Here is a 13,117-nt window from a genome sequence, read left to right on the forward strand (position 1 = left end):
TAGTGCGATACGCTCCAGTTACCCTTGTTGCGCTTAGAAGACCCTCCCATCGCTTTTCGTCAGTGAGATCGGCATCCTAAATATAATGTAAATACTAGATCGACTGCACAAGTTAGCTCCCATAGTCGAGTACGTAGTACTCACAATCGTTAACCACTTTTTTTCTAAACACAGCAGTTTTATACAGAAGCGCAAGGAAACGGGGCACGAGAGAAGAGGTAGTGATGGTGCGTGTGCTTCATTTTTTCTGCGCTACCTATTGCGTTAGCCCTGTTTCACGTGCAAAATGTAGCAAGCGCAAAAGAATAGCCACCAGCCACAGCAGGTTGGTAATAAATGAAACAGATTAGCTCCCTCGGATAAAAGCTGCGAGACGGTCATGCGTGAAAGCAAAGAAGAAAGCTAATATAAATGTGAAACCTCAATCGCAGATTCTGAGGCCTCAAGAAAGCAAACTCTTTATCTCGTGATTGTCTTCGGTGTAATCGAGATACGGGTCCGTGTTTTCAAATCTCGCGAATTGCGCGAAGTCCGGTCGCACGGACACTGACCGCGCACACACGGGCTCCTCCTCAACCGTACAGAGCCTGGCGCGTGTCATTCTAATGGAAAAATCGATCTCCGCTGCCAGCCAGCGCAACGAGCTAGAGGCCCGCTCACTGCGCCTTCGCCGTCTCCTCTTAATCTCGGACGGTGCCCGCCCTAATTAAAGTTCACCGCCTTCTTTTCCTTCAACTTCTCTCACACCCTCACTCCGCGGCTTACGTTCATTTCCAAGCGGGATGGCAAGACGACTTCGTCTCTACACAGTTTGGAACAAAAAGACGGAAAACGAAGAAATACGTAGAGACTATAGCCAATCTAGTTTCAAACGCTGGATATTTCAGCCACAGAGCGTATTGTGCATGTGCGTGTACTATCTACGTCAAATGAGACCCGAACATCGGCAAGCCTTCGCGATGGTATAGTGCGCGCCGTCCACTTATCACCGTGGGCAAGCTTGCATATATATGAGCAGAGACGCCGAACCGGATGCGAGCGTCGGTCCGTGGTCGTAACTCGCGAAGGCTAGCCGCCTTTCCGGTTTCATTTCACACGGATAGTACGTTCGTAGTTAGTTCGTTTTCGGACGTTAAATCCCACATATCGATCAATCGATGTATCAGTTAGTAAGTTAATTATTCAACTGGTTAGCTTATCAGTTAATATGTAGCCAGTTATAATCGATAAATATTAATTATAAAATGGTATTCAATGAGTAATTGGCTAATTAGTTAGTTAACAAGTTAGTTAGTTAGCAAGTTATTTAGTTATTAAGTTATCAAGTTATTTAGTTATTTAATTAGTAAGTTAGTAAGTTGATTGATTGATTGATTGATTGATTGATTGATATGTGGGGTTTAACGTCCCAAAGCCACTATATGATTATGAGAGACGCCGTAGTGGAGGGCTCCGGAAATTTTGACCACCTGGGGTTCTTTAACGTGCACCCGAATCTGAGCACACGGGCCTACAACATTTCCGCCTCCATCGGAAATGCAGCCGCCGCAGCCGGGATTCGAACCCGAGCCCTGCGGGTCAGCAGCCGAGTACCTTAGCCGCGGCGGGGTTAGTTAGTTAGTTAGTTAGTTAGTTAGTTAGTTAGTTAGTTAGTTAGTTAGTTAGTTAGTTAGTTAGTTAGTTAGTTAGTTAGTTAGTTAGTTAGTTAGTATGCACATGCACATGAAACACACACGCAGATAGGCCTCTGTCTGTTTTAATTAGAGCTTCCTCGAAGCGGGTTTTTTCGCATAAATATTCTTATCGCAAGAAAGCAATCTTCGAGAACCTCAAGGGTTTTTACATGGGCAGTTGTCGCATGTGTTAACTGTCCCGTTTTCGCACCATTTTTTCATAAAACTTGAAGGGGCATTTCCTTCTTTCTTTATTTTTTTTTCATACGTTGCGAAGTATACGGGACAGATGCTTCTTTAGTTTCGTTGCACGTGAGAGCAATACGCAAAATATTGGCTTTTGAAGTTCCACGCTTGAACGAATGTGATGAATCCCACGCAAGGCAAGCGTGTCCTTCAAGTTAATGCTACATTTACAAGACACGTCACTCGAGACGAGTTAATTAACGGCAGCCTATATATCGCGCGGCTATATATATTTCGACTCGACGGATATTGGCGTTACTTTGTGTCCGGGGCCAAGAAATCATGAACAGGATGTTTTTTAAAGCGAACGCCTTAGATGCTTCACAAAGCGCACAAGTTGACCGGCGTCCAGCGTCTATCCAATACGGCCACTCCCATCCAAATCAATCCCAGTGGAATTGTCGGGGCTTTAAGGCTCACACTAAGCGCGCCAACCTCCGGCTTTTCCTCGCAGCATTTCAAAACCTTCCTGCTGTGGTAGCCCTCCAGGAGCCAGGGAGTGCTGCCACACTCACAAACTATACTACGTTTCAGCAGGACCCTTTATCTTGCATCTGCGTGCACAAAAATTATACGGCCAACCTAGTTGATCTCGACCTTAAGCCAGCTTTCTCGTACGTGATGGTGACACTCCTTCCGCTGCGTAAACAGGACCCGCCACTGCACGTGCTAAACATTTATTGCTCACCGAAACTAAGCAACATTACATTCGCAGATTTTTTTAGCCGCGCCTTAAAGGCTGTAGGCAGGGACCCTGTGGTGATCGTGGGTGATTTTAATGCCCCCAGCACACTCTGGGGGTATGCACGTGAAGAGAAACGTGGACGTAAATTAGCGGAACTTATGTCCACGCTGGGCCTAACTCTTCACACCGACCCTGCCTACCCAACTCGCGTGGGTAACTCCGTGACCCGGGACACATGTCCGGACCTTACCCTCACAAAAAACATTCAGTATGCGGATTGGGTCAACACGGAAGAGACCCTCGGCAGCGACCACTGCATACTCAACACTACCATTCGCACCTATCCTTTGGCAAGACCCTACGGAGAGGCAAAATTACCCTATTACACGAAGTTTCGGCAAATATACGCCAATTCGACACCCATTGAGGAGCAAGGATACCATGCTTGGTCCCAGCAACTGGTTTTCTCATTACGCTCCACAGAAACACAAATTAAACTCTCCGAGGCCACTCCGGCGGTGGATAACCATCTCCTTCACCTCTGAGAGGCCCGGCGCAGCCTCGTCCGCCGATGGCGCCGGCAAGAACACAACCAAAAGCTCAAAATTCGCATCGCTGAGCTCACCCAGCGAGCAGCAGAGTACGCGGCCCAGCTCGCTGACTCTAACTGAATGGACCGTTGCAACACGGCCGCTCGACAAATGTCCAGCCGGAGTACCTGGCGCCTCTTCCGCGCCTTGATTGATCCGACCCAAACTCGAACAGAGACACAAAAGCATCTGCAACGAGCATTTCACAGCTTCGACGGAGACACAGCCAAATGGGCATGTAAACTCCGAGACCAATATCTATGCACACAGCAGAACTCCCGAGGGCCGGCGTACTCGTATGCAGGTACCGAGAACGCGGAGCTGGATCAACTGTTCCAGTTACACGACCTGAAGGCAGCCCTAGCAAAAATGAGGCGAGGAACGGCGCCGGGAAGGGATAAAATCACCGTGAAATTACTTGCCAATCTTCCTGACTCGCCTACACCATGCTCCTTGCCTAGATCAATTCCATTTGGATCGGGAAAACAAGCCTACCAATTGAGTGGAAGACCGCCCTGGTCACCTTCATACCCAAAGCGGGCAAACCCATTAACGCGGACAACCTCCGCCCCATCTCCCTTACTTCTTGTGTGGGAAAATTAATGGAGACGATGGTGCGCGACAGGTTGTCCGCGTTCCTGGAGACCAAAAATGCATTTGCAGACACCATGTTCGGGTTCCGCTCACACCGGTCCGCGCAAGATGTTTTGCTTCAGCTCGACCATGAGATCCTCGATCCAGTCGAGTATCCCCTGAATGACAAAGTTGTGCTCGCTTTGGATCTGAAGGGGGCCTTTGATAACGTGACCCACGAAATTATTCTAACACATCTCTCACAGGTGGATTGCGGCCAAAACACTTTCAACTATATTAAACAATTCCTCAATGACCGACAATCATACATTCGGATTCAGGACATTGAACACGGCCCTTACCGATTAGGCACGAGAGGGACTCCGCAGGGAGCGGTCCTCTCGCCCCTCCTATTCAATGTGGCAATGATGAGACTCCCCGCTCAGCTGGCGAAAGTCGAAGGCATACAGCATGCGCTGTACGCCGACGACATCACCATATGGGCGTCACACGGCTCGGCAGGAGACATGGAGGCAAGCCTGCAGCAAGCGGCGGACATCGTGGATGACTATGCCCGTCGCTGCGGCCTTCAGTGCTCCCCGTCCAAATCGGAATTCGTGCACATACGCCCATCACCAAAGTGCACCACAAAAACCGACCTCTCCCTTCACAGCGGACCCATACCCGAACGCGATGAGATTAGAGTGCTAGAGCTTTTTATACACAAAAATCGCAGAGCAGACACAACATTGGCCAAATTGCGTAAGGTAGGGGACCAGGTGGGCCGGATGGTTCACCGGGTTTCCAACAAGCGCGGGGGGGGTTACGATGCAAAGATGCCTTGCGGCTGGCGCATGCATTCGTAACCAGCCGAGTCCTGTACTCGGCTCCATACCTCCACCTACGCAAATCCGACGAGAATGCACTCGAAGTCATTCTCCGCAAAATCTACAAGCGCGCCCTCGACCTTCCTGTCAGTACCTCTAACCAGCGCCTTTTGGGCTTGGGAATGGTCAACACCTTCAAAGAGCTGAGAGAGGCGCACTTGACAAACCAATATACTAGACTCTCTAAAACACCGTCGGGTCGCCGCCTCCTTGCCCGGCTACACATCAATCATTCAATACACACGGAAGAGCGCGTACGGATTCCAGAAGTTTGGCGATACTCCTTGCACGTGCGCCCTCTTCCGGCTAACATGACCCGAGACGACTACAGTGGCCGACGCCTCGCGCGGGCGGAAGCCTTGGCTCGACACTACGGCCACAAATTCGGAGTATTCTACGTGGACGCCTCCGGCCCGCACCACGGTGGTTGGTACACGGCTGCGGTCGTCCACCAAAACACCGTTGTAAACGGACTCACATTCCGTGCACATAACATTACGCACGCGGAGGAGATCGCCATCGCACTAGCCGCCACAGATCAGGACTCGAGGGTCATCATCACCAACTCAAGGGGTGCCTGCCGCAATATTGAACAGGAATACATTCCATACCGTGCTTATAAATTTTTGCAGAACAGCAGCTACCTAGGTGCCCCCGCGCACTGAACGATCATATGGGCTCCGTCCGGCTCACACGGGCCTCGATGGTAATGAGACGGCCGATGCCGCCGCCCGCGCGCTCACTCTCCGGGCACCATCCTCGTCCCCTACCGATCCGGAACTCGAACCCAATCCCGCCTACACCTTTAAGGAGGTCACACAATTTTATCAATCCGGCCATAACGTCTATTCGAAACCCTGTAAGGGCCTCACGAAGGCGGAGGAGCGAATCCTCCTTCGCCTTTATACTAAAACTCTATTGTGCCCGGCAATCATAAAACACTTTGACCCCGCTTGCACGGGGAAGGGCCCGCATTGTGAGCGAAATTCCTCTGACATTTTCCACATGGTGTGGGCATGCCAAAAAACCCCAAACCTTACCCCACTACCCAACACTTCGCGGGAGGACTGGAGGCAGCCCTGCTCGGCTGTTCTGACTTGACGGCCCAACGGGCCCTGGTCGAGCGTGCCCGGGCCACGGCCAACGCCAATGGGCTCCCGTAAGAGGGAGCTCACCTAATGTTTGTACGGGGCGGCCCCTTAAGGACCGTTCCCACCCTCCCTGTAAATAACATCTGTAAATAAATGTTTTTCAGCAGCAGCAGTCCAGCGTCTCCCGTCGGTGGCGTCAACGTGAGTGGGGTAAGAAGTTCTCAAGGGATGGCGTCATCACATCACGTCATCCCCTGATAAATTTTACGACGTCTTCATGGCGTCACAGATCCTCAAAATTTTTCACGTCCCTATGATGCCGTCATGACGTTTCATAGACGTAACATCACGCGATGACATTGTCACGTGAGATCGTAGTTTGCTCAAATGTGGACTGATTCCGGAGGTGGTGCAAAACCCAGTGAAGTGCCTTCGATCCTGGAGCCAGAGGAAAACCACGTTATGCACGAAAACCTTTTTTTTTTTGTAAGTTTGAGTTAACAGTGAGCCTTAATAAGGGTAGGGCCTGGCTGATCGCGTTTGCGGGCAGAATGATACGTGGTGCAATAATTTTCGATGGCGAATATATATATTGGTTTACACATAATATACCCTATTGCAGAAGCACCTCGCTATACCACTGATGCCTCTTTCACAAGTGTCGCGATACTCGGCGGGAACACTTTCCACCAATCGTTGCGCCATTTTTGTCTTGTGACGTAGAGATCGCGCTAGCACTGTATTCGGCAGTCGCTCTTCGAAAACCGTCATGATGACGCGAACGCGTGCAGTTCCCTCCGAGGAAGAAGAAGAGCGGGAGTCGAAGGAGTGCCAGTGCGTGCAGAAGCATGAGTGGGTGTGCAAAGGCGCGGCAGCTGCTTGTTGTTCGACCACATCTTCGCTGGGCCAATCTTCCGTCTTCACAGCGCTGGAAGGAATCTGCGTTTCGTTTTCTATTGTTTGTTGACATTTTCGTGATACTATGGAGAAGCGCAAAAATGTCTAAAAAAAACGAAAATGGACAGCAACTCTATTATACATTGTGACCTTAAGAAGTGCGTAGCACGGAGAGCTCCGCCCGCTGCTCCGTTTTTCAAAGCGTCGATGACGTCGATGTTTGAGATGAGCATGTATAGTTTCACTGGCACGAGCAGAATCATGACATGGAGATTCGAAAACTCGGCGCGAGCAACATGTGTGCTACTTCCTGCTTGTTACGGCAGTCGAGATACGCGTTATCTGCAGCGAGTTTTTGTTTTTCTCATCGGACGTAGTCAGTTAGCGCCTCAGCGATCCAATGAGATAAGGCGCAATGAGCGCAGGTGCAATGGGAGCAGGTGCAATGAGAGCAGGTGCAATGAGAGCAGGTGCAATGAGAGCAGGTGCGATGACAGGAGCGGTCGCTCGCCCGGCGAGGTGGTGGCACCCTCTCTTACAACCCGTAGGAGTCAAGCCCATGTTTTCGAAATGTTTTAGTGATATTAAGTTAATCAATACGATTAATTCACGGTGATATCTCTTAGCTAATTTATTTGGGCCTTGTTCATTCATTTCAACCCGGTTTCGAGCATTGCTGTAGCTTTTCTGTGGCCCGTATGGAGCACTTTACTGTGACCGTTATCGCGTCATGTGAGGTTCATGAATGGACGACGACTTGGGTCTCTGATTTCCTTCGCACTTTATGACATCTCATTCGCGTCTAACAGAAACTCGTAAAAACATGTGAACTAAGAATAAACGTCTTCTTAACTTTCAGGTGCGGTCGGAGCAATGGAGGTTCCCGTACGTAAAGAGGGACATGAAGGTGAGCCTATTATTATCTGCCGTGCATTTGTGCCTGAACACTGCGTCACTAGATTCTATTGCGCGCCTGAGGATATATGCTTTTACAAATGGATTCTCTAAAACATTTTTGTGGACTGATTTACGTCTTGTAATATCAACAGTTAAAAAAGTGCTTTTGTTCGGGTAAACATTATTATATATTACAGCGTTCTACGCTGCTATCACCTCGTTTTTGTATGTTGAAATTCAATAGCCTTTACTGGACTGATGGAACAGGCTGCACATTTAAGCTGTCAAGAAAATTTAGCAATGTCAACAAAGACTACGACAAAGATAGGTACACATCTTTCTTGCTTAGATTTGCGCAAGATTCAGAACAAAAACTGCTCGAAATCTTGTATCACCACCCAGCTTGCGACAAACTAAAGATTTTACTACCTGATAAACACAGACAGAGAAATATTTATGAATACGCACGAAGACTTAAGCATGCGCATGGTTTTCGTACAGATGGGAGGGGCCAAATCTCAATGAACCCTCACCCTCCACGGCTGTTCGAGTGTGGTAGATGCAAAAATAAAATTGATGCAATGGCGTGCTTCCCACAGCAGCCTGTCACTGGCAACCCGCTTTCTGGGAGTAAAAATAGAAAGTAAATAACCTCCAGAGTGCAACATCCGTGTTCCTCCTTGCTCGTTATCGTCAAATGCCCGTGCGGCCATAAACTGGCGTGTTAAAGAATTTTGAGACGGGGACGCCTGGGTAACAGATTGGATAAGACTAGGCGCATTTCTCTGACGACTTTGAGAAAAGGGGTGAAAGAGTGGAGTGGGGGGGGGGGGGGGGTTACCCTGCTTCTTCTTGCGCACACCTATGTGTGGATTGGTCTGGATTAGTCAACTTTATCTATAGCCTGCTGCTTCAATAGTAGGATAAGAAAATAAAGATGAAATAAGAAGCCAGAGAGTGTCGAAATATGCCAGTAAACGAGGGCCGACACATGTGGCTTCAGATATCGATATATTATCTCCTGCTCGCACTAAGTCATGCAAGGCTGGCGGGCACGTTTCAGCTTCTCTTGTTAACCATATGTACAGAATGCCTGGGCGCTTAGTTAGCGCATGGTGGTTGCTGGTGGTGATGATAATCTTTTTATCTACGACAGATGGTAAACATACACCATAACAGCTCTGATGTGAAACATCAAACACGAAAGTTTGACGCATTCAAGAAAATATTGAAAAAAAATTGGGGCACATTTATAAACAGTACCACGTAGCGGGTGGTGGTGGTTGAAGGCTTCACTGTGTTAGTTACCACTGGCGTTCCTACAAGTGTTTGTGGAATAGAAGGGGTATGGGGGTTCAACCATGCATATGTTCGTGTGCGCGTTTTTACATATGTGCTTGAGCTTTACGGACACACGTGCAATATTTCTTTTTTTGGCGAGGGCAAGAAAAAAAGACATTTGACCCTCTCTACCACCCCACACATGCGCGAATGTTGTGCAACCATTATATGCATCTTTGAAAATTCTGCAAGCACCCAACGACCCAGAAAAAGCCAACTACTTCGACACTGACTTTTAGTGTTCCTAATTTTTTTTTCCAACGGTGTGACTTCGATGCTCTTTTCATTGCGACAAAGCCAGCGCTTGCGAAATACAAAGGCTGCTTCACAAAAAGTCGCGCAGAGAATCGACGCCCTGATTGGTATCAGTGGAAGAAGACCAGCCAGTCAGAACCTAGTAAACCTGATCAGACCAGATTGAACTTAGTCTAACGAGATACAAGAAGCTAAAGGCTACCAATACAGAAGATGGTTGGGCAACACGCAACAGGCACCTGATCGCCCGCGTCCAATTTTCGAAACTGTCGCGAACAAGATTCTTCCATCGTTACGCGGTCTCACGATTATACTCAACCAATGAGTCACGGTCAGCTGCACCAGCACGTTGTTGCGACACGATGCTCAAGTGAGCCAATGTAAAGCACTAAATATCACGAAACGAGCTCAGAGTTAGTGCATAGATTGTCAAAAGAAAAGGGGCTATTGGCTTTGTTTCGAGCACCGAAACTTCTCTTTCTGTGTAGTGGAGCTTCTTCGAACGAAGCAACATGCACAAAAGTGTTAGAGCCGCTCCATGAGACGTGAATACAGTGCAGGCCCTACTTTATGGTATTTCTCCCTAAACACTAGCGCGAAAGGGACGTACAATCCTATAGACACTCTTTCGTAAGCTACTTTACTGAGTAAAATATTACACGTGAGCAGAGCTACACAGCGTGCGTGCACGTTTCGGCCGCAATCCCCAGGTTCAAAGGCAAGCAAGTTCAGTGGCTCTAACCCGCACTTGGAATGGAACGGTTGGATACGAAGTTGGGTGAGGAGGCTAGAAGGACTTTCTATCGCGAGCCGTGGTGGCCGCACTGACGTCGTTCAAATATTCACGAAGGTGAGCCCCCACCATCTCGGAGCCGGCGTGGCTTCTCTTTGCGTCGCTCTTCTGGCCGGCGCTTGGGAAGAGCGTGCGCAGAACATACACAGGAGAGAGCGCGGTCGGACCATCGATCGCGCTCCATTGGACGCCCCTCGCTCTTCTCCCATGGCGCTCATGAATAACTCCTGCAGGCCTCAGCTCCCGCGGCTCTGGGTTAGGCAGGCGTGCACACACGCACACACACTGTGATTAAACCCTCCCCTACCTTCGCGTCGGGAAAACTCGCTATTCGAAGCGTCGGTGGCTCTTTTGTGTCGTGTGCCGACACATTTGGCACCGCACGAAAGGAAAGCGTTTCTTCCGAGGCAGCCGGCTCGCGGGAAGGTTTAAATTATTTATGGATCGTTCAACCGGTAGGAAGGAATATCTAGAGCGCCCTCGCGTGTGTAGCAAGGAAGCAGGCCTTGGAGAGAAAAGCAGAACATCCGTGTCCTGAGAGGAATCGGGTGAGAGTGTGGCTGCAGGCGAGTGTTTGTCTCGTGGGAAGGCTCCCTTCTTTTTGGAGGAACAGTTCAATTTGTAGCGAATGCTTTCGCCGTGCTTATTATACAAAACCACGTCTTTCGCGCTGTTTGCACGCGAGTGACAGGTTCGTCTCACGCTGTACAGATGGCGGTGCTCCATGAATACGATGCAACGATGCCGCTACGCGAGCTTCGGCTTTAATAGATGGTTTCTAACTCGTCATCCTCGTTCGCGACCGTAACGAACATCAATCTTTCATGACGATATGACATTCATAGGAAAATGAGAACTGAAAACGAAAAGTATCTGAAGTTGTCTCGTAAGTGAATCGGTAATTAGTACTGTGCACTGGGCGTATATAACCGAAAGTTGTTGCTGTGTAGTACAGGTGATAAAAGACAAGTACCGAGACATGTACAAACACGTCAATTTTTTTTAAGCATGACTGTTATGCACCATTTCTCGAAATAACCACGTGATCTCGCGACGAATTTCGTCTCTGAAGATAACGTTCACTCCGATCCACGTACTCGAATAGAAACGACGCTGATATGATTATATCTGAATGTGGCGGGAAAGAAAGTATGTGCGTAACTTAGCCAAAGTTTGTCCTGTTGTAATCATCAGTGAGCATTGCATGTGCCCGGTGCACTCAGCCCTGTCTTACAGCGGATACCCTGCGCAGTACATTGCATTGTCGTTAATTATGCGCGTTCGCGGTGCGCCTTTAGGCTTGTGTTAGCTGTGAATGAGATCCGTTTCACTGTTTCCAGCTGATTGGTTGATATGTGGGGTTTAACGTCCCAAAATCACGATATGATTATGAGAGACGCCGTAGTGAAGGGCTCCGGAAATTTCGACCACCTGGTGTTGTTTAACGTGCAACCAAACATAAGAACACAGGCCTACAGCATTTCCGCCTCCATCAGAAATGCAGCCGCCGCAGCCGGGATTCGATCCTGCGGGTTAGCAGCCGAGTACCTCAGCCACTAGACACTGTTTCCAGCTGGTTATGGTGCAGTAATACGCTCCGAGAGAAGCATCAGAATAGACGACTGGCGAATACCTTACGCCGAAAGTGAAGTGTATACATTCTTTAAAAAAAAGGCAGTGCTACTTATCAACTTTGAGGTAGTAAATTGTTGTCACAACATTCACTACCTAAGTAGTAACTGCAGGTAGTAGACCACAGACGTTTACTACCTTAGAAGCAACCAGAGGTAGTAAATATCTGCGGTCTACCACCTGCAGTAACTACTTAGGTAGTGAATGTTGTGACAACAATTTACTACCTCAAAGTTAGTAAGTGGCACTGACTTTTTTTTTTTTTAAGAGTGTATCAGTTCAAGAGTGAGCCGCAGTCGGCAACCAAATATACTTTAGTCTAGAAAGCTTTAGAAAACTTTAGTTTAGAAAGTTTAGAAAGCTTTTAGTTTAGAAAGCATAGTTTAGAAAGCTTTCAGAACGACGTTATCTCGCTCGTGGACAATGCGCGGGAGGTTGCTACAGCACTTCAGCCAACCCGGGGGACCGATGTGCCACCGAAACTGAGAAATGCCTCACTCCTCGCGAAAGGTGCGCGTAATTCATACATACACATAGTGCGCCATGAAGAATTCATGATTTCGGTGGTGTAGCTCGCCACTTCAAAAACAGCTCCTGCCTCCGCTCTCGACCGTCTCTCGGACTAAAATGCACCGGCTGCTGCTGCTTTCGTCCCAACTGATATAAAAATCACGTGCCACTCTTGTTGAGTGCTTCAGTAAGTGAGCAGAATCACCGAATCGTGCGAGAACATCAGGGAACCATGCAAGTCGATAGCAAAACCACGCATGTACTTTTAAAACATTTTTTTTTTCTTCGTCGCACTTTGACCAAGCTTACTCGCGCGGCTACTGAGTCGTGCTTCTCAAATAATGTCGCTTCTTTCACAGTCTATCTTTTATTTACCTTTTTTTGTCGGCATTCTTTAGAAAAACTGAATTCCGCATTGCGACAAAAGGACGTATTGTTTACCATACAGTGTAATGGAGAAACAAACTGTATTAAAATAACGTGACCAATTCGTATTGAAGCGAAAGCCTTATAAGCGTCACGAAACGCTAAAAACGACTGTCAGCGGCGTCAACACGAAGCAATTTTTAAAAATAACCATCACGTGATGACCTCACAGCCCACCAAAATCTGTGACGTCACTATGATGCCCCGTAACCTGCTTTGGTTTTTGAATTTCATACTTTTCTTTTGCGCCGTTCACTTCTTAGAAGACTAGACCATGTTGGTGAAAATATTTTCGCTCTGATGTTTTTCATTTGTGTGTTGAGTTTTTTTTTTTCTTTCTTGCATTTGGTCTCAATGACTAAAGGTTTCGATCAGCATATATAATGATGATTGATATGTGAGGTTTAACGTCCCAAAACCACCATATTATTATGAGAGACGCCGTAGTGGAGGGCTCCGGAAATTTCGACCACCTGGGGTTCTTTAACGTGCACCCAAATCTGAGCGCACGGGCCTAAAGCATTTCCGCCTCCATCGGAAATGCAGCCGCCGCAGCCAGGATTCGATCCCGTAACCTGCGGGTGAGCAGCCGAGTACCTTAGCCACTAGACCACCGCGGCG

The 13,117-nt window shown here is 48.3% G+C and overlaps 1 protein-coding gene across 1 annotated transcript in view; it reads left to right on the forward strand.

Moving 5' to 3' along the window:
- Positions 1-13,117, forward strand: part of LOC119174747 (uncharacterized) — a 59,376-nt gene that overhangs the window by 28,526 nt on the left and 17,733 nt on the right. Inside the window, exon 2 of the mRNA XM_037425788.2 lies at positions 7,502-7,549. Within this exon, the coding sequence (XP_037281685.2) occupies positions 7,516-7,549 (34 nt within the window). The 5' untranslated portion in view covers positions 7,502-7,515. The remainder of the gene's footprint in view (positions 1-7,501; positions 7,550-13,117) is intronic.

This window comes from Rhipicephalus microplus, chromosome 5 (genome assembly GCF_043290135.1).
Source record: "Rhipicephalus microplus isolate Deutch F79 chromosome 5, USDA_Rmic, whole genome shotgun sequence".
NCBI classification, from domain to species: domain Eukaryota; kingdom Metazoa; phylum Arthropoda; class Arachnida; order Ixodida; family Ixodidae; genus Rhipicephalus; species Rhipicephalus microplus.